This window comes from Patagioenas fasciata, chromosome 14 (genome assembly GCF_037038585.1).
Source record: "Patagioenas fasciata isolate bPatFas1 chromosome 14, bPatFas1.hap1, whole genome shotgun sequence".
NCBI lineage: Eukaryota > Metazoa > Chordata > Aves > Columbiformes > Columbidae > Patagioenas > Patagioenas fasciata.
Window position 1 is genome coordinate 4,254,200 of NC_092533.1, and position 26,743 is coordinate 4,280,942.

Below are 26,743 nucleotides of genomic sequence, written 5' to 3' on the forward strand. Positions count from 1 at the left end.
TCTGAGCTTACATGCAATAAATACATTATTTTGGAGCTAAGCGGAAAAGTAGCCATTTATCCTTACAGTTATACTAAACTCGGGTAGTTTGGCACAGAATCATGTTGTATTTTAGCCCTTGAGAGTCACGTAGCACACAGGCAAGAGATTTGGCCCAATTCCACGCAGCAGTGGTTAAAGACTTGGCCACCACCTGTGACCCTCTCATCTTCTGACCACCCACAATTCTCACGTTAAGGATATCAGAGCTTTCAAGCATTGGGCCATGGACTTGTTCATGAAGTTCTCCAACTCCTTCCTGAACCTGCTGATGCCATCTGCCGCAACACATTCCAGGAGATTGCTACCTGCTGCTCTTGACAATTTTAAGCCATTCTCCTATTTGTGTGAGTGGCCTCTCATTTTAGTATTGTGGGATTTGGTGAACACCAGTTTTGTACTTGCCTTATCCACAGCTTCAGGACTGTATAAATCTCAGTTGTGTCTCAGCCCAGAAAATCACTCAGCACTTTTAGAAGGTAGGCAGTAAAATACACAGGCTTGAGAGGGGGAGGAAAAATCAAATTGTAAGGCTAGTCCTCAAATATAAGGGAAACATTAGTCATAAAAGACACAATGGCTTATCAGCAACAGCAATGTGTTACTATCACATTGAGATCACACTCTTGCATATTCCAGCTCGGCTTACAAAATATTTGAAAGGAGAGTGCACATTTACTCCTGATCAGCAAATACCTTGAAATTCTAGGATGAAAAAAAAAAACCAAACACACACCAACAAACCACCACAACATTAATATTTTTTTAAACGTTCCTTGTATAAAGCAGAAAGGAGTCTCGCTCACACACTACAAAGCTTCTGTTTCTATGCCAACTTCGAGCAGCAGATACAGGCACGTGTTTAAATAAGGTCTCTTGGTTCTGTTTTCTGCCTGACTAGCATGTCACACTCCACAGGTCAATCAGCTGCAATGCATTGACTTCTTTCAGTGCTTTAAATTGGAAGGTGTTCTAGTACCCCTATACCAGTCTTGGATTCCAATATCTACGCTGCTGCAGGCTCTCTAGGCAAAGGATCGCTGTTCCAACCTCAGGGACTGTATCTGCATTGTATGTGAGTGAGTCAGCCTTCTAGTTCAAGAATCAGCTACAGGAGACAAAACTGCAGAAATTCACCCTCCGTACTTACCTAAACCAAAGATTTTTATGCATCAGGTTTCTGGTTTGCCAGTTTAAAACACAGCTTGGGTTGGCACTAAACCACAAAGAGCGGCGGATAAGAAACTGTATATTTTCTGACAGGCCACTGAGCCGGAGCCTAATGCGCTCATCTTAACAGCTCATTTGTGTCTGCTGTCCTGACATTCTGGCATTTGCTGTCACGGTTCCTTTCCCAGGCTGCTGCGCACGTCGCTGTTCAACACCAGCGCCCTAATCTGCAGCGGCACGTACCAGTCTCTTACCTGACTACTGGTGCAAAATCGCTATCTCTGTAATACGGAGAAACACCTCCAAAAACCAAAATGAAGATTATCAATGGCTTCTCTATTATGCAAACTAGATACTAAGCACAGGACACAGATTATGAAAAAAGGAATTTATTATTTACACAACTGCTATAGTTCCTTAAGAACAATATATTTACCATTTTTATTTGAAAGGGTCAGTCTTCTTTCAAATACATGAACTGCATAATGCACAAGTGTTGGTAATGCCGAACAGCAGTCACATCACACTTCTATAGTGCAGGCATAAGCAGCGCAAGTAAATGATATTTCAAGAACAGTATGGCTGAATATTGTATTTAAACACAGTGTTTGCACTTTAACAAGATTTAGCTAGAAGAGAACAAGGGTTTTGTTCATGCTTTGTTAGGAATGTGACTTTCCCATCTGAGGTTTAAACCCTTCAACTGACATGTGAGGATTTGTCAGGCAGACTGCTTTTCACTTACTGAATAAGAGTGGGTTGCTCTCCCTCGAACTTCAATCTTTTGTTTTCCAGTAAACACTGTTTTGTAGTACAAGTTCACACACTGGGGTAAATTGGCCACAGAGGTGGTATTTTCCCATCTTACTGTCTTGCACAGAGAAACACTGACATACTAATACATACCAAACTTAGACAACTTGTAATTTATAGACTTAAATAGCGGAATGGGAGAGGGAGACTGTTCCTAAAGATGGAGGGAATAGAGGGCTTATACAATTCATACACTGCCAAGATTGGCTCTTTACTCAACTTTTTTGGTCTAAATGCTTTTTTTTCCTAGTTTCAGAATGGTTTTGGTCTTTAATGGTTATGGTTGTACTTCGGCAGCAAAGGAGAGGAAAGTATTTTAAGTAATAACACCAGAACAGAACGCAAGAAAAAGTAACTGACTTCCTTCTCCCACTTTGAGCTTATTGCTGTGATCTTTTAAAAAAACCCACAACCAACCACCTGGAAGACCAAGTATAGCAGTCATTCTGGCATTGGATCCAGTGGCCAGCACTATTATACTCTAGCGTAAAAGCAAGGAAAAGTCCAATGATCTTAGGTATGTTCCCTTCGGTTCAGTGCCACACGATTTTATTGGTGTTATTGTCCTTGCTTCTTTGAAAGATACCTGAAAGAAACAAAAGTACATTCTTTTTTTTCCACAAAATCAGAGGTAGGTGCAAATATATCTGGTACCTTTTATACACCTGAAGTCTGAATCTGCTTCCTTTTCTCACTAGAAATCCTCCTATCGATAACCAAAAGTTAGAAATGTGACCAATACTACTTCCAATTTTATTTGCTTTCAGTATTCTTTCAATTCCATTATAGGTTATCTTACAGTAATTCAAAGTCATGTTTTCAGCTACTCTATTAGGGTTTTTAAACAAAAGGTAGGAAGGAAATGGAAACATGTTTTATTGTAAGAGGTTGAAAATGACATCAATTGGAAAAGTAGCTATTATATCCTTGAAGATAAAAAGGCCCGTAAGATGTGGTGCTTCTTCAGATAAAGTCAGGACTTTAATTGAACATAATCCAGCATAATCTGAAAAGAGCAGCTCTCCGCTCACTGCTTTAGAGAATCTGAGTTACTCCAAAACGCTTGTTTCCTGATCTCACAGTCCTCCCAGCACTACAGCTGGAGCAACCTGACCGGGTGGGGACATAGGGGAAAAGTCCAATCAATTTAACTGACAATGTGAAACATCCAGTGAACTTCACTGCCTTTAAAGTTTAACATTTGACTTTCAATTCTAATCAGAAACTAGAAAATTATATCAAGTTTGCAAAGCTGCTCTTTTAAGCACCAAATGAGTGTTTTTTCGCATAGCGCATTGCACACACGTCTCTTCATATGTATTGAAACTTCAGGCTGTTGCATAAAACTGCTAAGAATTTTGTCCGAACACTTCAGTTAATCATTCTCTAGCAAGAATTGGGAAGCTAACTGGTGTCCTAAGCGTTGCCAATGAATACTATAATGCCACACAACTTGGATAGCGTCCGAGAACCACACTGCAAACCCCAAACCCTGAACTAACTGCCAGAAAATTTGCTTCATAACAAAGGACCTGAGATTTGAACTGACAAGTGAACTTTGCAGGAGTGGAACAAGAGGATCTCCAGGGATCAGGTTCAAAGTGTAATTGCTTCACTGCAAACAATCAGCGGGCCTGAATATTGGAGAAATATGAAGAAAAGGTCTATTCTGTCAAAATCTTACCATTTTAGGAAATCAGCCCAAACACTACAGCCTTGTTAAACTTCTACTCAAACTAAAGGACCTTTGTAACTGTAAGTGATGTCAAAGTTCATCAGCTCAGTTGTTTCTGGTCTTTCTATGACAACCTCAAGCAAAACACAGTGGGGTCAGGGATGGAAGAAGAATTTTGACTTTGTTCTTACCTTTCCCAGTGTTTGTGATTCAGCTCCAAAAAGTCATCTAATTTTGCTATTTCTTTGAGGTATTGAGTGAGCTTTAGAAGTTCCTTGTCTTTATCGCGATTTAAATGTGCTTTCATAAAAGGCCTTATCTATACAGAAGAAACAAACTGGGTATAACCATTTGCTCAAAGAAAGAAAAATACTTCCGATTCTCTATCATTTACCACCTAATTAAACTATATTTTCAGTATTATGCCAAGTTATGATTTTTCTTGGGTAAGAGGAAGAAAAACCTTTCTCATCTCTGCTTTAAGGGTTGTGTGGCATCACTGGAACCCAACAAAAAGCTTTTGACTACAATCATAGCTTCTGTGAAGACAGATGTCAGAAATAAAGCTTATCTGACAACTGCTTTAAGCTTGGACTACATTACACGTGTGCCTTGTTTCAGTGATTCAACATTCTTGTCTGCAGCTCCGTTAACAACATTTTGACAAACATCTTTCAAATCTGAGCTAGAGGGAGCTCTTGGGATAACCATCTCCCAGCAAGATCTTTGCTCTTCCTCATTCTCCTAACACTGTATAGTTCCAATGAACATCATCTTGCTACATCTCGGCAATTACTATCCTCTTCACATCATGGATACTTTCGAAGAAACATCATCTTGGATTTCTGCAGCTGAAAACAGGTTTTATTTTTTTTTAAAAGAAATTCATGAAGGTTCTTTTAGCACCACACTGCTGTACCATCATATAGAAGCAGAAATTTAAGTTGCATTCTTCTTATCCAGAAGCAGCACTGATAATGGAGCGCAAACTGGCTGACAATTTGATAACATTAAATATTTGCTGTTCTGCAGTCACAATGGCTTGAGGTATTATTTCCCAGAATAGAATGCTTGCTATTATATTGGCATACTACCATGGAGTAGAGCCGCTTGTTATTTGATTTATTTTCTGAATATAATCGCTCTTGAGAATGAACGTCACATATTTCAATGGTGCCTGTCAGCAATGCCCAGCTTCATTATGGTTTGCAGGTATAATTTAAGCAGAAATAATAATTTTGTCCATTTTGGTCGTCTCCTAAAAGCTCAGTTAATAGTGAAGCCAAGCTTATTAAATACTACTATTAGGGAAATGTTAGTCCAGAAAAACTGCATTCTAAATAAAACAAAAGCAAAAAAACCCCCCCAACAATAAAATATGCATCTTTGCCAATTAAGAATTGTCTTTCTTTATGATCCAGCAAAGAAGTAAGACAAAGTACTGCTTGAAGTATAACAAAAAGTAGTAATAAACAAAACTTCCTGTTAAAATTACCTTGAGTCCGTTCTGTGGATTCATTAGGAAGTTTCGGCCGATATCATCAAACATTATAGTATTTTTTTTGCTGTAATATTCTGAAAATTTTCCCCAGATAACGCCAAGAGGCTTCACCTGCAAAAATATCACATACAAGGTACCTGAGGTAAACCAGATCACAGGCAGGAGATGAAAACACGGGAACTTGAGTCCGAACTCAAATGGACACTTGTACTTCTGCTGAAAAATCCGCAGGCAGTTGGGTTTTAATAAGGGAGGGGATGTGAAATAGTATAATATACTAAATATCCCACACACAAAAGAAAAGCTTTCTGTTATCTATTATTTGATTTGAAAGCAGTCTCATCCAAACATACTACTCCAAATGAAACGTTAATAGAGAATTTCGGTAGGAAAAAAATCATCTATGCTTCCAAGATTCTTAAAGTTTTTTTGCATGAAAACTCTAGTACAACTTTATTGTTGAATATTTCAAAGGGGTAACAATACATGTCAGTTGAATGTAGAAAAAGGTCAGGAAAATATAGCCACTTACATCTATTAGCCCTCTCCTAGGAGTGTGCACTGTTATCATGGCAGCACTGTCCAACATGAAAGTTATCTTGTAGTTTGCATTGGTACTCACGCCCAGCTCCTGCAGCACAAAGATTGATTACTAAAGGTTCTAATTACGACAGTCTTACTGTTGTACAGCTGGAACCATCATTATAGCACATTGTCTGTCAAAGGGTGAGCTGAGGATTACCAGAGATACCCTAAAAATAGATGTCTGAGGGGGGTTAAATTCTTCTATCCAAGGAGGACCATAAAATTTACACCATTCTACCAAGAGAAAAAAACAACAGGATTTATTTTTGCAGTGTTTACTATCAGAAACTTAATAACTGATGTCAGCAGAAAATCAGAGCAACTTTGCAGGAAAGGCAAAATACAGGAGGTCTCACCCACACCTTTGTGCATAACCTCAGAAGATCCACGTGCTTCAGCTTTATCTATAGCAAGGACAGCAACTGTGTACTGTCTATTTCTTCCCTTTAGTAAGTAGCAACAATCACAGCCCAATCCAAGATGAAATGTACAGTAACAGTTCATTGTTACCCTTTCCTCCTACGCATGTCCAAGATAGTCAATGCTAGTCAGCAATCTGCCAGTTTGCACTGTGAAGATTTGGTAACTCTAAGGAAAACTTATGCTTTTTAGAAAAAAACAAAACAACAAAAACACAACCAATTTTGACTAGATGAGAGAGCATCACTTCAAATCCTTTACAAAGCTGAAAAGTAATAGTAATATGTGCTCACATGTTATAACATAATTAATTTCTGGTGTGTGCAACAGTAGTGATGTGCAAAGGTACACATCAGGGAGAAAATATCCACTATAGCAGCTCTCTTGCAAATATCCACCCACACTGAATTGATTTACCTTTATATCAAAAAGTGAGTCTTGCAAACGAAAAGCACAACCTACCTGAATCAGTGTCCTGTTACACTGAAAAAACTAGCTGTTCTAGACCTGCTGAATTCCAGGCACAAAGAGATGGTAAATGGGAGCTTAAACTTGGTTATCTGATACTCCCTTCTTTTTAATGCTGTTCCTGCTTTGTAGTTCAAAACAAAAACTTTAATGCCGTTATTTCTGGGGTCATTGTTCCCTGACGTAAAGTGAAACTGTTCCAAGGGTTTCAAACTCATTTTCACCAGGGGCCATATCAGCCTTGTGGTTGCTTTCAAAGGGCTGAATGTAATTTTAGGACTGGATAACAAGTAGGAGCAGTTACACCCCTGTGTTAGAGGTGAGCACCCCCGGTGCTATCAGTTTAATGAGAAACAGCAGTTGGCACCTACAGGTAGGAGGCTCAGCAGATCAAAATCCAGGAGTAGGCACAGAAAGGTTGTGATTCAGTAACATATGAAAGGGCTGGAAAGGTGGTGCAGAAATGCAGAAAGGTGACCAGTGCAGGGGAAACAGCCCAGTTTTGAACAATGGTTTTCCACTACACTGACAAACACAACACAGAGATGTAGCACTACCACAATGTTTGCAAGGCTCAACATTGATTTTACTTGCACTAATTCTGCTTTTTAGTTTTGATTTAAGGTTCTCATGTTGAGATCACTCTGAGGCTTTTTGTTTGCTTAGAAAAATTGTATCAATTTATTACTTTGAGATAGAGAACCCCGGAAAATGTGCTTTGCTCTGTTAAGGCCTGAAAAAAAAGGTTAGTCTATAACAAAGAGTGGAGATACAAAAGCTTAAATTTAGAAAAGTTTTGCCTGAAATGGAAACAAGCTTTGATTTAAGCCTAAAAAACCCCAAGCCACCAACCAAACATACAGCAATTCTTAGTAAGCTGATCAGATCTACAGCTAAGCCTGTCTATAAATATGTTTACCACTAGGTCAGCTGTGCAAAACTGGCTAGTTGCCCGATTTAGGTACAGAAGAAACCAGGATTGAAAGAAGAGCTCTGACGGATGTTTAGTGAGGCAGAGGAAGCAAAAGAACCACACAGCTGCAAGAGCTACAACATAAATATGAAAAGAGTTTCCTCTTGATAACGTACGCCAGCATCTCACATCTGTCTGCTCCTTCAAAAAAATGATATTACAGACTAGAACTCTATAATTAGAAGTAAGATGAAAGCAACTGTGAAGGCTGTGTGACTGATCCAAGTTTCAGCAGGTACTGATTTGTGTTTAGTTCTGCTAAATTTAGCACCTACTTCTGATAGTTTGTGTGGAATTCTAAAATTAGATTTAATCTAGTTTTGTTACAAAGATAAAGTGACGATGAAGATTCAAAAAGCTTTGTAGGACCCCCCCAGCTGCTAATCTCCTTTATAACACTGAGCATGAGTCCAACTACATGAACAGCTAGTGAGACTAGAAACAAATCACATTTTCAGGACAACTTACTTTCATTTTAGCTTCAATCCACTTCATATTAGTAGCAGCTGCAATAAAAGGGAGAAAAAGAGGGAAAGCTTTACCAAAATAAGTCATTGACAGGCAAAACAGTAACAAGTCAATTGTTCACTTAATATATCAAGCTTTTACAAAAAGATAAATTTCAGAAAAATCCATCCTTGTTACAGCTTCTAGGGTTCACTGCCTTGAAGACAGTCTTCCTTCATGAAGTTTATTTTTACTTGGAAAAGCTTACTTTTCGAATGAACAACTAGAAGAAGCACTGCATGTGTTTAAACCATTTTCTAGATCAGCTGTTACTGAGCTACAGTCTGCAGGACCATAAGAAGTGGGCTACACCTGGTCTGACCCACAGTGCCTGCGCAGGATTTTCTCCTGAAGCAACAGTAAGAGAACACATAAGGCCTGGAAAGGGCAACATCTCAACACTGCCCCTTGATCTAAGAGATGTGGAAACATTGTTCCACACTATGAAAACTAAACTTGTAATACAGTTTTAATATGGTTTAAACTCTGCACTGGCTAAAGTCTGTTCTCCAGCTGTTGGAAAGGAAGTGAAATAGCAGGCAAAGGATCAACCATGCCTGTACCAGAAGAGTTTGCTTCATTCGGCGCTTCTTATTGTCTGGATTGAGATCAAACAGTGGTTGAATACTGATTATACAATTCTGTTACTTCAAGCACTTGTTTGTTTGTACAAAGTAACGCTCGGTTAAGTGATGTTGAGCTTTATCCTGTGATTAGATCCATTCATGTGAGCAAAATTTTCACATAAGAATTACTACTTTTCTAAAAATAGCACTAACAGCTGTGTGAACATTCCTGCTGAATGTAATACAGCATGTATTAATTCATGTATTGGTTTAGATCTTGTGATTCCCACTAAAAAGCAATATAAAAACCTCCCACCTGGAATATTTGCTCTGAATGACAATTTACAATAAAGTCTTAGGTATTGAGCATTAAACTTACACCAAATTACAATATCGTAATCCTCATATGCAGATGTCAGGAATTCATGCAGGTATGGCCTCATCAGCTCTACCCCAGTTTCAGCACATGACCTGTGGTCTAAAAGAATATAAGAGATAAGCAATTCATTATTAAAGTTTCAGTTACTACAGTTCAGTCTGACTTCCCTATCTATGCAAAGACCTGAAGAGTTTCATGAGGGAAGCACTGGGGCATTTTAAAGTCATGAATGAATTCATAGCAATCTACCCCTCCCATTTTAATGGGGGAGAAAAGAAGCAGAGGGGATATTCCCCACAGGTACCTGAGGGCTTAGCTAATAATTAAATCAGAGATCTGTGGTTCTGAATGTCTTTGAACAGTCAAGCCAAATTGTTCACCTGTGCAACTTAGAAAATTTATAGCAGGCCAGATATGAAACAGATTCCTTCAAACCTGGTCAAGTTAATTTTGTGAACATTTACCAGGCTGCCTGTTCCAATTAGAGAACCGCTGCCTCAAATTGTCCTAGCGCAAGACCTAAATAAACATTTTAGACTCAGGAATAGGTTGAATTTTGATCTCAGATGTAAACAAATCTCATCAAAAAGGAAAGCTAAGGAAAAAGCATAAAGCAAGCTATTATTTACTGCTTATAGCTGAGCTGCCACGACACATCTAGGTGCCAGAAAATTAAGTCAGAAGAAAAATTCTGGCTTCCAAAAAAACCAGTCTGACAGAATTTCCAAGTAAAATGTGGTTTTGTGCATGTTTAGTGATAATCTAGAAATCAAATTTGAAGCTACTCTCCCATACCCCGAAAGTGGAGTCAATCAAGTACAGACCAAGATCACTATTTTACAATATCTTGCCCTGCCACCGCGATGCCCAAGATACAAGTTGGTCAAGAGAAAAAATATTTGGCTAAAATACTGAATTTCTACTTGTTTGTGTCATCTTGCAGAAAGTAAATAGTTGCTGCTCTAAAAATCAGCAATATGCAATGTTTACAGAGCCCAATGTTTTTTAAAATGTGAGCAGAAGACCCCACAACATTACAAAGCAGAAGTTATACAGTACAACATATACCAAAGCCACTGAAGAAGATTTGTGAGGCAAAAATCAAGAAACATGAACTGGCAAATACACTGACCTCTCAAACAAGCAAAAACCACGACTTGCATAAAATCTCACCAAATAGTGTATAATCAACATCCAGCACCAGGAGCTTTTTGCCTTCTCTAGGAGGATTCAGAATTTCCACTTTGTACTCTTTAACTCTGCGGGAAATTTTTAGTAGGTTTTCTTCCCTAATGTAAGAGTGCAAAGAGTCACAGTTAATTAAAATGCATACTGTACATTCAATAACAGGACTGATTTTTAATAGCTAAAACTCCCAACCTATTTTCAACTTCCACAACTTCCTCTTCAATATCAAAGTCATTGACAACATCGTCATTATCAGGAGGCGGCCCAAGGACATCTTCCTAGAGGAATAATAATAATAAAAGATAACTAGGATCACTGAGAGAAAATAACAATGGATAGTAAGTTTCTGTTCCTGCACATTACAGGAAAAAATACTATTTAACCAAAATTATTTCACTTTACTAGTGGGAATAATTACTGAAGCATGCTGATGAAGGTTCACATTTGAGAAGTCGGTGAATATGACAATAAGAAGTTAGTAGTTCATGTCTAGAATGTTACAAGAACTTAACGAACACACTGCTCTCAGAGTGCTGCAGAAAAGCTTAGATCACATATCAAAATAAACACCAACAGAAATCTACTGTACCACCACCTTCCAAATGATTACTGGAATATTCAAAATTTAAAATCACAATTAGGAGACATATAAGCATTTTTTCCTATTTAAGCTAAGGAGTAAAATACTTACCAAACTCTCTTCACGAGTGCCCATCATCATTATTTTAGTGTTTGGTTTCAACTTCAGAGCTCCAAGCTTAACGTCGTCATCCGCAGGTTTGCCTATAATGCAAGCACATATATTTTTTAATTGGGTAGATAGATTTTAGAAAAACGTTAAGGCATTTTAAGCTTAATTGAAATAAACCACCCATCAAGCACCAGAAGAGCCCGAGCTGCATGATTCTGTTCCTCCACACGCAGATAAATTGCTTGTCTGGCTGGCAGTAATCCAGCATTTTCTAACATACATTTGCTGCACTTTCATGTCAGCCATTAAAAAATGACCCGGTAGATGTATCAATAATAAACAATATCCAGTGATGTATAAAATTTCTATGCTTGTGTTCACTCAAAAGCTGGATCTGGGAGGTAGATGCCCTGTTACTATTCAGATCCTGGGTGGGTTTAGAGAATGGTCAGCCTTAAACATCTACAGGCACATTCACCACAAACAGCTAATATAAATAATTACCCTTCATTTTAAGTCCAAGTAGTTTTTGACGCTCTGGTAACACTCCAGTAAGGCCTTTAAGGGACTGTTTCAGATCCAACACTGTGTCTTCTTCTGACAGCGAGGTTATCGTATACTCCTGTCCACCCCATTTTATTATGAGAGAGAGAGACATCCTTGAAGCATATGTTCAGTATTATTTTCTGAAAAATCTGCTGCAGGAGGAAAATAAAATGATTATGTAAGGAAGAAGTAGGAGAACTGCTCTTTTCAGAAAACAAACCATACAGTCTGCTTAAAGAATTTTTGTGGGATTTTTGTTATATTGTACATCAGAGTGGTTTGTTTTGTGTGAGCAGGTGATAAGCGTGTTGATAAAATGTTGAAACTGAGGGAGAAAGAACCAGACCTAAAACTGGGGCTCTGAATTCCACTTCAATGTGTTTAGCAATGTCATGTTCCCCGCTTGCTCCAGTACATGCTCGTTCGCTGTGTGTTCTGTGCAGGTACAGCCTGTTCCCTGCACAACCAGCACCCAGGCTCAGTGCTGCAGTATCATAAAAGTCATTTCAAATCTCTGAAATGTCCTCTGCAATAATTATGCAGCCAAATCAGCCACCGATATCTTTACATATGTAACAACAAAACAGCAAATATGAAACACTTAAAATATATAAAACCATAAGAATAGTTCTGAACCCACCAGCCCACTTTTAGCGTTGGATTTCTCTAATCACTTTCACTAAGATCTGTGAAATACCTGCAGTAATACACACCCCAGGTCACGTCTCGCTGTAGCAATATCAAAGTAGGAGTTTGAAAACAAAGCCAAAATACACACCCACGCCGTGCAATTACACTGTAAGAACTGCACTTTCATTGCAGTGCTAACAAAACAACCATAATTATACCATCTTTAATTTACACAGCATCACTTATACAAATTGTACTTGACAGTTTAGTCCCACATTAAACACAGTAGAAGAACAAGACTTTTAGCTTTGTGCAGAGGAAGAACATGTTTTTTCTGTTAAAGCTTGGAAACAGAGAATCAAGTAGATAGAAAGGTATGAAGAGGCTGTTATAGACTGTCAGGAGATGCAGAGGTCTCTGCACCACCAATGGTGAGACTGTCCTCGAAAGACTGATATTTCTAAAGAGACAGACCTATGAAAAAACCTGAGGCGATCTACCTTCAGGAAATGCCTTACACTAAGAAATACAGGTCTGGCAGTTCTGAAACTCTCAGAATCCAAAAATCTGATTCCTCTTCCTCTCTAGCATCGGATTCTCACAGGTTACCTACCTGCTCTCAGACAAGATACTTCTCTTTCATACAGTTTCGCCTATTAGAAAGGAACAAGTAATTACTCAGGTGGACGCATTAAGCTCAGACCAGATGAGAAACAGAGGGCTAGACCCAACCTGCTTGCTGAGGACACTACAAGCCACATCTCCACACTATTCCCTCCAAGAGCCCTGAAAGCAAATTGGAGAGGAAAACTGGTCTCACAGAATTATTTTTTTGCTTTCAAATATCCACAAATCAGACAGGGACCTGGTGTTATCCTGTGAAAAAGACTCATGAAAAAGGCATCCTGGAAACACTAAAAAATTCAACAGAGGTTATGGCTGCATAGCATCAAGCAATGTTGATACATGGGGTCACTACCATAAAGTATCCCTGTCCATAATCCTCAGACTAAGTTTATAAAAAGAAGAGTTTGTTTTCTCACCCGTACCATACACCTCAAAACACTCTGCAAGAAAATGCCTCGGGCAAGAACTGTGTGAAAACTGCCCAGATCTCTGTCCAGCTCTAAATTGAAAAGATCATCTGTCTAAAGTCAAGCACTTTACCAACCTTTACTGAGTTACAGTCCTGTTGAGTATTATCAGAAACAACAAGAAACACCTTTATTCAATGCCAAAACACTAAGGCGACTGAGTGTGGACACCAGAATCAACAATTAAAGGAAAACAGATTCGGAGCAGAGATTTTTTGAAGCTTCTACCATCAGGGTTGGACACCAAGTGAAACTGAAGCCTACTGAAATTGATCCTGCTTTGGTGAAATTGCATTTTCAGAGCTTTAACAAGCCCCTTGGGCCACCAAGAGCCTATGGGTTGGAAGGTCCCTGGGGCAGAGAAAGTGTTAAAGTTGTGCCGTTGTAGTAAGGCTGTCACATCACACCATTCTTCTTGGAAAATTTGGAAGAGACATCCACACCTTCAAGTTTCACTACGTGACATAAACCATACAAACCCCAAAACTGCAGGGCAGTGCGGTCGGGACCGCAGCACTTTCTCCTACATCGCAACAGGTGGAGGCAGGGGGTTTGAACCACAGCTGCTCCGTGTCACCCACCCCCGCGATCGCGTCCCCGGCCGGCGGCGGCGGGACCGGCCCGGGGTTCGCTCCCCTCGGCCCCCGGCGGGGCTGCCCCAGCGGCGGGACCGGCCCGGGGAGCCCACACGCTGCTCCCGGTCCCGGGGAGCGGCTCCCGCCCCGCAGACGTTACGGAGGCACCGACCCAGCCGAGACAACCGCCCACCCTCGTCCCCCCGCCGCCATCGGCCCTGCCTCACCCCGGCCCCCGCCGCACACAGACGGGCTCAGGCCCGTGCCCAGACCCACCAGGCTGCCCCGGTGCTAGAGGGCACGGCAGCGCTCCCCGCAGCCCACCAGGTGACAGCGCCGCCGCCGACCCGCCCCCCACCCCCGGCAGCGCGATGCGGCCCCTCACCGTGGTAACGGAACCGGCACCGTCCCGGGTTCCGCCGCACCGGAAGCGGAACTGGCGCCCGCCGGAAGCGGGAGGGGAGGGGGGGAAGAGGCAGTGCGGGGCGCTCGCAGCCGCCCGGATGGGCGAGGGTTTGCCGCTCGGCGGCGGCAACGCCGTTAGGCAGCGCAGGCCGGCCGGGGGTTCGCTCCGGGCTCCTGGCAGGGCCCTGGGTCCCTGCTGGAGCCGTCAACCCCGAGCCAGGCGCTGGCGGCCCCGGTCGCCCGTGCCCGAGCGGTGGTGGGGAGGTCGGGGCGGTCCTGCCTGTTGTTGTACTGGTCAGACTGTGAGGCGAGGGAGAGTTTTAACCACCTTTAACGAGAATAACAGCTTAGGCCCGCCCGAGGAGGGTTCCTCAGGGCTGCTCCTGTCGGGTCACGCGGGAAGTGGCGGGTTTGTGAGGTAAAACCCACGGCAGCCCCAGGGCGCCTCCCCATCACCGGCAGAGGGAACTGCCGTGTGCAGCTATTGCCACCGGCGGCTCTTCATTATTAACTCTGAAAGGGGATTGCTTTGTACCCAGGGATCCTGACTCCAAATTTTCTTAGCTTCGAAGATGACTCTTTACAGGCGTATTATCTTTTAGTGTTTGTTGATTCAATGGGCACTTCGCAGCAGCTGCTGGGAACTGGCTGCAGCTGCGGTGCTTTTGTGCGTGGACCACAAATGTAGAAGAAAAAAATGTATTTCGCACAAAGATGGCCTTTTGCACTGAGTATTCTCCTTTGCAGAAATACATGAAAGGAAAGGCACAGTCCGGTTTCTTACATATGTGAAATGGAGATGATATAGACTGCAGTTCCTCTCGGCATCAGCAGAGACGCTGTTAAATTGAAAGAAGTGAAAGTTTCAGTCCTCCCTCATCCTCGGTCTTGCTCTTGAGAGGTTAGATAGTTTTTCTCTTGTCTTTTTCGTGTAGTTACAAATAGGGAAGGGAATAAAAGAGCAGAGGTGAGCAGCTGTGCACCAAGTTTCTTCAGAATGGCTGCTGTAAGTAAATCACAGTGAAGAAGCGCAGTATGAACAAAAACTGCGTAGAAGCCAAATTTCTTTGCTGAGTGGATATGAATTTAATGTATTTCCTGCCTGGATATGTAGTTTGAGTTCTGTTCTATATTCAGGTTTTGGCATAAAAGCAGTCTGGGTTTCAGAAGAGTCGTACAAATGGGAGAGTACTGTAGCGAATACATGCTTCGTTTAGCTTCTGACTGCACATAAATCCACGTAAACCCAGTCATTATATATGTATTGCAGTCACGAAGGGTTTGCTCTTTCCTTTAATGACATACAGTTGTCCTCCATGCAGAGGCAGCACTTCACAGCAGTGCTGAAAAGCTTCCAAAGCTGCAACTAGTAACTAAAGTCACACCCTGTCATAAAACTGCACCCTCCAGACCTATTTAAAAATTCAGAATACGAAAATGATAGTCTGACCGCCTCTCTATTTGTAATATTTTAAAATATATTTTCCAATTATTTTTGGTTGGCTTTTAAGAAGCTCTCTTGAAGAGAAGGCAGTAGCATTTTTGTTTGGTGGTGGTTGGTTGTTTGTTTTTTCCCTGTTTGAGGAGGAATATGAAAAAAAATACGTACTTATGCATATTTCATTTCTGGTATGATACTGGTCTAGTATCCTGAGCTATGACTTGGACATCCTCACGTTAGGTGCTGTTGAAAAATGCTCCAATCCTGACAATATTTATGTAGCACAGATAAATATGTCCTTTTGCTTAGCTGTTAAAACACATGGTGGTGCTCAATCCTAACATTAAAAAGTGCTAAGTGGTAAAGTAATTTAAGACCGTAGAATTCGAGCCCAAACAGCATACTCTTCTCTTTGTACTGAGGAGTTTGGTTTGTGGTGGTATCCTCTGGGTTTACAGTGTGGTAAACTATAGTAGACCACGGAGGAAGGAAAAGCAGCGGGGAAATTTTAAAGCAAATGCACATTCCCTTTCACGTTGATGTGCTCTATGTCCTGGGATGCTCCAGGGTGAAATAAAAACAGTGACTGCATGTCAGATTGATGCCTCTGGCTCTGTTCCAGTACCTCATGTTCACAGCAAGCATTGCTGCGCGTTTTGAGGAATACACTCCTGTGCACAACTACTGAAGCCTGGGAGCTCATCTCCTAAATTGTTGCTCTTGCTGCAAGTGAGAGAGCAAAATTCCCAGTAGCAACTCTGGGGAATGCTGGATAAGAATCCTTTAAAATCACCATCTAAAGCTGAAAAACGTGTGGAAAGCTCAAAAGGTTGCTTTGAGAATTAAGAGAAAGTTTAAATCACATGTGAGGAGTTAGAAAGCAAAGGTGATGATACTGCAGGGCTGAGAGATGCTAAATATTTGTTATATTCAGTGACTTCAATGGCAAAGAGTCAGTGCAGATGTTAATGTGATGCAGACTATGAATGGGCCAACATCCCGATTTCAAAGTTTCGCAACTTTTTATTTTCAAATTGCTGTTTGGTTCCAAAACCTCATTTGAATATGTGCCTGTATCTACCCCACTTGTGAATTGAACCCACGTTAGGAAAAAGCCTAGAACAGAGCCCATATTCTCTACTGGGAATAGAAGAATGCTTAAAATACAGCTTTGTATGCTTTTAATGCTTTTTGGTTTTCCCTCTCACTCTTTTTGCTATTTCCTACAATACCTTCTCATTTATTACTTTTCCCAGTCCCTTTGTTTTATAATTTGTTCTAAGTGAGTGGTAAAAGCAATGTCTGAGAATGTGAAACGCTTCAAGTTTATACCATTCAAGTGGTTCCAGCGCTACGGAGACGTGTGTGTGAGCTGCCTGTACTGTTCTTGAGCACTTCAACGGAATACAGCAGACATCGTGATTCACTGGATGCTGCCATCACTGTGCCCTGGAAATGCAGCGTTTGACTGTGGGCTCTGATGATCTGAGTCACTGTGTGATTCTGAGCAAACAACTGAGAGCTGAATTTCCAGCGTTCAATAATGGGACGTGCGTTAGTCGCTGGCAGCTCAGCTGGAGACATGGAAGTGTCTCAAGTTTGAAACGAAACACATTTTTGAGTTATCACTAATACAGTAAGCCTCTGTCTCAGCTTCCTTATCAGCAACGTGGTGGTTAGAATAATATTTATATCATTTCCTTACTGGAGTTTTGTCAGGATTATTTAATTAATGTTGGCACTGTGGATGCTGTGAGTACTAGAGGCTTGTACCAGTAGACCATATGATTCTCCAGTTTCTGAATGCAACTGTTATTCTTCTGCCACTATTCAGCCCAATTATTTTTATTTTATTTACTTCGATTCTTTGTATTCTAGATTATGCCCCACTGGCAAGAGATCTTGGGAGAGAACTGTGATACTTTTGTTCACTGAACAAACCCTGATTCATCACTTTCCTTACATCACCACCCAGCTCTCCAGCTTCTCAACCCAGAGACTGGTATTTCTTTCCTTTAGGTAAGTTGTAAATCACAGCAGCTGTTTATTTGTTTGGAGTCAACGCTCTCCAGTGTTCCGGAAGCGATAAGAATATATGTAATCATATGAGATACCAATTATCAGAGATACTGCTGAAGAGGTTTCCTGAAGAGAGTCAAAATAAATATGAAATTGAGAAACTGCAACTAGCTGAATTGCTAGAAAGAACTGTGGAAAGCAGTGAGAATAAGAAGAAAAATAAGGGTTATGAGAAACCAAGTGATGGGGAGGAAATTTGGGAAATCAGGTCACAGAGAGGGAAAAACGGGTATTTCTGAGATGGGGCTACGGAGTGAGAGTGGGTAAATCAGAGAAAGGGATGCACTGGCTCTGTTGCTATTGTGGGACCCAGTGATGCTCCCAGTTCCTGTGTCTGGGGATGTGTTTCTGCAGGAATTGAAGTTTATTCCTTTGTTTAGTGAATGGGATAAAATTGCAAGAAGAGAACACAAAGGCTTTGGGAGCTGGCTGCCATCAGCGTGACAAGGCATATGCTTGAGGCACCAAATTGGGTTTTGCAGGCAATCTTAGTTTTTGCATTATTTTACTTTTGTCTGATTTTATGCAATATAAGCTACTTGTTAAGACATTCCTTTGCTTTTACGTATGTATGTATGAATATTTTTTGGAACAATGACTTGTAAAAAGCTTCAAATAAAACTGCCCATGTTACTGTCCACCTTAGGCATGCAGTGTCCTTCTGTGTCAGCATATTTTGCTGCTTTTGAGAATTCTTATGAGGGATTTTCTTTGTAAGCAGTTTGGGGTGCTGGCATTTGTCCATCCTCATGGACAATCAAGCTTCCACACCATCTGAACTCTGAGAAGGTCTTTTGAAAGTTTTAATGAGATGTCACCATAGTGGCCTCCTTCAGTCCTCAGTTGCTGATCACTGAAAGTTTGGAATTCAAATGCCTCTGTTAATAATGAGAGAGAAACAATAATTGAATTCAGAATTCTCAGCCACCCAGTGTCAAATGCAGGAAAGGGTTTTAAAATTCCAGAGAAATGAAGCAGAAAGTTGAGGTGCTTTTAAAAAGACACGCCTGACAAGACAGCGGTAACGCCTCATACCTGACCTGCCCATTAGGAAACCTGTGCTTTTGTAAATAACGCATTTTCAGAATTAAATGCTGAGAGATGATAGAATGAAATGAAGGTGGGGTTCAGTTCCTATTGTTTGTTTGCAAACTGAACTTTGATGATTTGCTACAATACTTCCATGATATAATTACTTCTAAAATAATAATAGATTTCCACTCCATCTCCTATAAATACCCGTCACTGTCTACAGTTGTGATATGTATTTGTCTCTCTCTGCTGCTGCTTGCTGTCTTTTTGCTCAGAAGCAGCACTGAATACAGGTGGTAGGACTTAAATCCTGCACCATCGCCCCGACTTCAGTCAGAATTGAACCAACCCCACAAAGAAAAGAAGTGACTCGTGATTTTTTTGTTTCCATATATGGCATGAGAGGACAAGCAGACCCTAGAAATGAAGCTGAAATTCTTATACCCTGTAAACCTTACAAGCCTGACCAGAACACAGAGTGCTTATGAGCAATAATCACATGTACATGCACGTCCTTACTTTGGCTGGACATGCTTATTTGTTCTTTCTAAAGAGAAGGATTATTGAGCTCAGGAGTCTTTGCATGAACTGATAGCTTGAAGCTAAATATTTCCAATAAAAAACTGTTATTTTCTGAACAGCATTAAAATCTGAAGCTTGTGGAAGACTGTATCAATAAGCTGAGTTTGTCTATAGTGCCTGAGGAGAGGCTTCTGCCTGTGAGATCCCCGTCACTTGTGCCATTTGGTCTCCTCTGCTGTGTTCTGGACCAAGCGGAGTTTGGGAGAAGACAGATCCAGTTTTAACACCAAATAAACTGCCAGAGTATACAGCAGGGCAGAGCCCCACTGCACCTTTGGTAAAAGTTAACACAGATATATCCAAACTACCTTTTTGTTCTGTTTTGAAAACCTTCGGGTACTGGGACAAGGGTACTTTTGCAAAGCAGAATGTGGACAAACACTCAAAGCCCTTATTTTAATATCTTCGCTTCATAAAGACAGCGTGTTGAGGCTACACATTGCTGATGTCTATGTCTGCGAATGCTCCAGTCCTCATTAGAGATGGAAGGAAAAAAGCAATTATTAAGTTGGCCAGCCCAACCCTGTGAACGACAGGATTTTCTGGTTCAGTGTATTCCCTCATTCCTCACTTCAGCTGAAGTTTTTTCACATCCCAGACAATGCGGCTTTGTAATTTTGCAAACATAAAGGTAACATTACTTCTCTTGGGTCACATTTTTTTCTTCAGCACTTAGGAGTGCACGCTAGGGCCTGGCCATGCAACCTTTACAGAAGAAGTAAATTATTAGTGAGATGTTTCATGCAAAGGTTGTGAGCACAGACTGGGAAACATAAGCTCCTGCACAAGAGCCTGTGCTGTCCCATCACGCGTCTCCAGCTGGAAAATGACAATGCAGAACAAGTCTGGGATTTTTCTGCTTTATCTCAGAACAACGGTGACTATGGATTCTGCAGTACTCTACTGGAAAAAAATAAACCGTGTTAATATTTTAAATTAAGCCAGCATTTTGTGTTCCATAGGGCCAGTACAGAATATTATTAAAATATCTGAGCTGCCCTTTCAAACATCTGCCCAGACACTACCTCAAATTTTGCTGACCGACCCGTGTGAGTCATGGTTCAGACTTGCAGCTGCCTGATGAGCCCTCCATCTCCCGGGAAGGGTCGAAACCAAAACTAAAGCCCTGGTCTCCCATCGGAATTTAACCCCAAACCTTTGCCTTTTCCGGGGCCGGTGAGGAGGCGGCTGGCGCCGAACTGCCGGGCGTTGACGGACCCCGCTGGCAGGCAGGGAACCAGCCCCGCAGCCCCCTCCCGCCCCCCAGCCAAATTCCTACGCCCAAACCAGCGTTTTCCACCCAAACCCGTGCTTTCCACCCAAAATCCGCGTTCCGCTCCCTTCGCTTCCCGGTCGCGGCGACCCCCCCCCGCGCTGCGCTGCGCGGCGCCGCGGGCGGGCCCAGGCGGGCGCGCGGGGCGGTGCTGCGGAAGGAGCGGGCGCATGCGCGGAGCGGGCGCGGCGCGCGCGCGCAGGCAGCGGTTCTATGGCCGCCCGTCTGCGGATCCGGAAGGTGTCGGCGTCCTGAGGCGGCGCGGCGCGGCCATGGTGCCTCGAGGAGCCGCTCTGCCGCCGCTGGGCACCGAGCCGCCGCCGTCGCTGTGAGACGCGGAGCCCCCGCGGAGCAAGAAGAAGAAGAAGAGGAGGAGGAGAAGAAGAAGGCGGCGGCAACCCCGCCGGCCCAGGTGATTCCCCACCCGCCGCCTCAGACACGCGCGTGCCCCCCCTCTCTCTCCCCTCAGGGCCTCGCGGGGTCCGACGCCCCCTCCCCCGCACAACCCTCCCGCGCGCGTGCGGGGGCCGCGCGCCGCCCCGGCCGATGCGCGTGCGGATGTACACAAGCCGGGGCGCAGCTCCGCGCTCCCCGCCGCTTGTGCGCGTTTGTGTGGCGGGGCTTCCCCGACCTTTCCTGTGCGCAGCGCCCCCCTCCTCCCCTCCCTCCCCTTCCCCCCATCCCCTCCTCTCTCCCCTCCCTCCGCCAGCGCTGGCTTGCAGCGAGCTTTGCGGGGGGTTACTAGAGTTCAAAGGCGGCGGAGCTGCGCGGGGAAGGATGCGAGGGGCTTTCTGCAGCGCCGGGGATGAACGCGCGAGTTCGGCCTGGCAGGCGGCGGGCAGGGAATAAGTCGCCGGCTGGGGAGTGTGCGTGGAGTGGGACCGAGGGGGTGGCAGAGTTTGCCCGCCCGGTGCGTGTGCTCCGCCCGGCCGCGGAGCTCGGCTCGGGCCCGGAGGATGAGGAGCTGTTCGGCGCCGCAGTCGTGAGCGAGGTGCCGGCTCTGCTCCGGAGGTTGCGGTTCTCCCCCCTTCCTCTCTGGGCTCTGGCTTCACCTTCTGTCAATGTCCCCTGACCCTTTTCCCGGCGGCCAGAGGCCACACGGCTCAGAGGTGGGACACGGGGCTGTGACCTGGGCCCAGGTGGGACGGGGGGGCCGGTTATTCCCTCCTGGAGACGGGCCCGACAGCATATGGTAGCGCTTATGTAAGGAGCAGTCCCTCCGTAGCGTGAACAACAGGGCATTTTCTATCTTTCCTACTTATATCATCTCAGTCGATTATTTTGAGGCCTTCTGTAGCCTTTAAAATAACGTTAATGATGGGAATTTTCATTATTTTCTTCTGTGATTGAGAGTATTTCTGTGTAGCAAGTACACCTGTGACAGATGGTTGTTCTTAGAGGGATTTTTGTCTTTTGGTTGTGCTGCCTTTTTTGGGGGTGTGTGAGAGGGGGCTGGTGCATAAATAATGTGATTGAGAGAATAAAATGAAGAAGTGTGGTGTTTTTTTTTTTTTGCGTTTAATGCACGTAAGTATCAGTAAACAAGCGGTAATAATAGATATTATAGGCAAAAATGCCTTTTGCTTACTAATGAAAATGCAACTGTAACATGTTTGACGCATAAATATTAGCCATTTTTGATCTCATTCAAAATACTCTAAGTCTGTAGCTGTTGTTTTATTCGTTTTCTTCTGCAATTTTTAGTACAAGAGTTTCTATTAACATGTTTTGTGCACTTGAATACTTTTAGTATGTTAGGGACATCAAACTTGAGAGGAGAAGAAGTAAATAGTTTTTAGCTACTTTTTTTACTTTGTAGGTTAATGAAGATAGATTTAAATATTGAAAAAATATTTTTAAGGTGAGAGCTATTAAGTTGTTGCACCCTGTAACTTAGATTTATCTACAACCTTGGCTTATTTTTGCCGGTTATAGTAAGAAAGAAGATACCTGTGCATGAGAAACTGTATATTTTTGTTTCTATTTAGTTTTAATAACTATGGTAATCAGCTGCTGGGTTTTGAGGCATAATGTCATGCAAGGATTTGATTTTATTAAGTCTTAAACTCATTAGCATTAGGAAATGCTGTCTTTGTGGTCACCATTATGTAGAAGCACTGTAAAAAAATTTTAGAAAGCAACCTAAAGCTGCTGCTTGTCCAAAACACAGGATTTACCTTGTTTCTATCAGCCTTAGGAGGAACTACTAGTGTTATAGTGACCTGTTTCTGATGGAGATAGGAACTGAGCGACGTGCATCGGAAGAAATATTGGGGAATTCCTTCCTTTCGAGATGGTGGAAGGAGATCAGTGTTTCGCTTGGTTCAGCAGCTGGAGTCCATGGTGCAGATGCAGAAAGGCACATCGTGCCAGTAAGATGTGAACGGATGGGTGTGTCTTGGAAAACTGTATAAGCCTGCTCAGTGTTTTGTGTTCCACTCTCAAAAACAGTCTCTAATTGTTTGCTAAACTTGGGTTGGTTTCCTCCTCTTTACAGGGACAGGTGGATAGCTTCTATTTCAGTCCACTGGAAATATTTATATTTGTGTGGCGATTTACTCTCAGAGTCCATTTTTAGCTCCAAATACACCTGGCAATGTTTGATGTGCTTATAAAGTGAACAGTTCACTGTAGTTTTGCTTTTTAAGTGCGTGTTTTTGTCTAGTGCCTTCAATATGATTCAGATATCCATGGACCAGTTTCCCTGCCTTTACTTTCATAACATTTATTTTCATTTTAGAGAAGCCTTGCTGCTTTGTAATTAGTTGTGTACTTGAAAGGAACATTCAGAAGTCGGTGCTTCATCTTGTGGAGATTTTCTGCAGAATTTTTTTGATGCATGTCTTGAGTTTGAACGTGTTTTAAAAGGGACTTTTCTACGTGTTTTTGCCATTTGATCTTTTTGTCATGCGAGTCTGGTACTGCAGGAAGCTAAGCTGCCTATGTGACAGGCCTGGAAACTGATGCTTGTTATTTACAGAAGTCAAACAGCTAAGGTAGCAACAACAATGGAAGTTATCGATGTTGACTTATTGATCTTAAAAGTCTTATTTTGTATTTCAACTTCTAAACCAGTCAGGTAGCTAGTTATTGGCATTGCGGGCTCTAAACAGGCGATGTCTGTATCTGAAATGGCTAAAAACTAAATGAGCAACTGTGGAGGATGGAATATATTTCGTCCTGGTAACATATTTGGGTTGCAGGGTTTGGTGAGGCTGATGGCTGTGCCACATTCCCTCGTGATGGGCTCTCTGAGGTGGGTTGTCACAAACCGCATCACCCTGGGCTGTCACCAGTGCTCTGTGTGCGGGTCCGCTGGGTATTCTCTCCTCTGCAGAGACGCTTTGGGATTGCTGCCCAGATTTTTCTTAGAATGTGCTGATGCAAATGTAGTCAGGCAGGCTTGTAGGTGTAGGCTTGCAAACATGGCTGTGACAGCAAAGAAAAATGCTGAATAGCTAGTTAATAAACCCAACCTTGGACTGGCAGGGAACTGTAGAGTTAAAAAGGACCTCAGAGCAGTTCAGTCTGTTGATTCGACCTGGATTTTTTTCTGAAAATTTTACTTAGAGGTATAAATAGTCATATTTTTATTTCACTGAGGTAGTTTCCCATCTTTAGGGGCCTAACTGAACTCAGCAAATCCGTGATCTAAAAGCCAAGCAGCGACAAGCAGCCCCTCTTAGTGTGGCTGGATTTGAAGTGATCATGTGTGGGCTGAGCGCCGATCCTGCAGGAATCCGCAGGAAGACTTTGCTGCGTACCTGGTGGATTTGTTCACCTTCGTTAACATGTGTTAGTCCCTGAGCTCAGTTTCCTGGTCTTACCTGCTAATTATGAAAAATAAAAGGCAGAGGATGTTTTACAGGCTGCCTATGAATAATACACTTGCTATATAATTGAAAGTGTACTGAAACTGTTCATAGTGTATCGGTGTACTCCAGAAATAAATCTTTAAAGGAAACTTCAGCTTCCCAGCTCTCTGATATGTATTCTCATTTCCCGAATTGATTTTCTTTTAGCTCATATAAAACCTGATAGAATTAATGAAAGCTGGAAATGTAGTTTTTTTTTTTTCTATATGTTAACTCTCTAGTTTATTTTGTCCATTTTTAATATGTTTTTAATGTGAATGCCTGTTCACTTATGTCCCTATGAAGAGATAAGAGGTTGACCTAATTTGTTTTACAGTAGAAGTTGGTTTTTTTGCAAAGTATGCTATATATTTGGTTAGAATAATTAGCTGTGCCTCAGTTCACAACTGAGTGAGTAGCAATTTAGGGATTCATGTGTTTTCTAGGTGGAAATAACAGTTCTTCAGTCACACCACCACAGCAGCTCTATAGCAATACATACTGTTAGACCAAATGTGGAAAAAAGGAGAAAAAAAGTTGTTTATTCTTGTTAACTTCTTACACAGCAAGACTGAGCAGTGTTTGCTGACCAACTCTCAACCTTTAAATTGAAGGCTAAATACTTTCTGGTTATTACTTGAAATTACTGGGCTAGTCCAGTGAACTACAAGAAGTGGGTATTATTGGAGATGCTGACGGGATCCTAATGATGGTGTTGCCGTACCAGAACGCGGCGTTCCCCTGCACTCGCTGTATTCGCTGGGTCTGGCCTTCTCAGCAGAAATTTGTGAGCCCTGTCCTCGTCAGCCAGCACTGAACTCGGCCTCATCTGAATTGTCTGGGAGCAAGAGACCTGCAAGCACTGGTTTGGTGGAGCACTGACTCACTCGCTGGAGTTCTAGGGGTTTTTTTTGTACAGACTCACACAGAGAAATTATTTTCTAAGTGTGTATCTTATAAACCTTTTTGTCCTGTTCCTTCCCTTTTCTTCTCTTGGTTTCCTCTCTCCCAAACAGATGATATAAAGACATAACGCTCCAAAGGATGAGATTCTTCTATACTTCAAATTCCTTTCTTTTTTGCTCCCTAGAACAGGACAGGCATATAGCAGGAGTTCTGGGTTCTGCCTGAATGCAACGCAGCTGTTGCACCTAATTTTAGTTTTCGAACTGTGACATTGTATTTTTCTATAGTTACTGATAGGAGTTGTATTTTTTTCCCTCTTCAAGATTCATCTAGCAAAATTTACCTTATAGGAAAACAAAAGCTTTTCCTGGTGATATTTTTAGTTTCAGAATGTATCATTGAAAAATAATTTGAAGTGGAAACTAGACACAGATCAAAGTCTGCTTGTTAATGAATGTATCCAAAGTAATGAGAATTTAATAAATGTGAGGAACAGAAGTTGAAATTGTCTCTTTTGGTTTCTAGTCAATCTTTTCAAGTGCTTTAGGTCATAGTCATGCAGGAAACTGAACACCTTGTTCACAGATGTTGGGCTGAACATGGCAGGATCAGGTCTGGTTTTGAAGTTCTGATCCTGACTGGAGTTACTGTATCTTTCTATGGTGATTTTTGGTGGCAGTGGTGTTAGAGTAACTCTGAAATTCGCAAGTATTCCAGCATATTTCTGTAATTCTTAAGAAACTTTATAATTAATGCTTTTGTAAATGTGCAAACTCTACTCTGTTAATGTAATTTTGCACCCGCTTGGGTAAATGGATGCAGGTTTTGTGTGGCCTCTTGAACTGCTTTACCAGTGAGTATTTTCTGCCTGTGATGTGATATATTTATATTTAAGTTGGTACATAAAGAACAGTGACACTGGTTTAAGTGGCATAATTCATAGCTGCAGCTGAAAGGGTAAAATTTTATGCAATGACAAAACCTCAGAAGGAAACTTCTGTTAAAGGGAAAATATGTCTTATCTTGGAGAAAGGGGTTTTTTTGAGCTAATTGCTAAACTGTTCTGCTAATGGAATGAGCTGGCACAGACTTGTGACAGTATTTCTAGTTTTGTTTTATTTTTTAAATTGTATTTTGCCAATTCTGCTGTTTTCTTTAAAGCTAACCAGGCGTATGCTTTTGATAAAAAATGAGTGTGTCAGGTGTGGGATGGAATTTTGGGAAGTACTGTGTTGTTAGAGAACAGAAATGTTTCAGTTATGGAAAATTTTTGAAAGCTGTTTTTGGTCCGGTAGCACAGCTGTGGTTGCACTCACTCAGCATGTGAAGTCTGAAGTTCTTCCTAAGACTG

General features: G+C 42.1%; 2 protein-coding genes across 6 annotated transcripts in view; one reads left to right on the top strand and one right to left on the bottom strand.

Moving 5' to 3' along the window:
• Positions 1-1,582: 1,582 nt before the first annotated feature.
• Positions 1,583-14,311, bottom strand: UBLCP1 (ubiquitin like domain containing CTD phosphatase 1). Of its 3 annotated transcripts, none has more exons than XM_065849291.2 (11): positions 14,206-14,311; positions 11,480-11,673; positions 10,976-11,067; positions 10,477-10,562; positions 10,270-10,385; positions 9,097-9,195; positions 8,113-8,150; positions 5,731-5,829; positions 5,193-5,309; positions 3,889-4,016; positions 1,583-2,608 (listed from the first exon to the last, which is right to left on the bottom strand). In XM_065849291.2, exons 2-11 carry the CDS (start codon positions 11,631-11,633, stop codon positions 2,581-2,583), a joined length of 957 nt encoding a protein of 318 aa, XP_065705363.1. In that variant the 5' UTR covers positions 11,634-11,673; positions 14,206-14,311; the 3' UTR covers positions 1,583-2,580. The 3 variants fall into 3 exon arrangements, with proteins under 3 accessions (XP_065705363.1, XP_065705364.1, XP_071670782.1); XM_065849292.2 differs by having other exon boundaries at positions 11,480-11,670; positions 14,206-14,300; XM_071814681.1 differs by lacking the exon at positions 14,206-14,311 and adding an exon at positions 12,765-12,784.
• Positions 14,312-20,809: 6,498 nt separating this feature from the next.
• RNF145 (ring finger protein 145) overlaps positions 20,810-26,743 on the top strand; it is a 40,440-nt gene continuing 34,506 nt past the window's right edge. The window contains exon 1 of one of the 3 annotated variants that reach the window (XM_065848954.2): positions 20,810-21,044. The gene's annotated coding sequence lies outside the window, so the exon portion shown is untranslated. Of the gene's footprint in view, positions 21,045-21,385; positions 21,499-21,601; positions 21,624-26,743 lie in introns of those variants that run through there. The other 2 variants (XM_065848956.2, XM_065848953.2) reach the window with 2 other exon arrangements.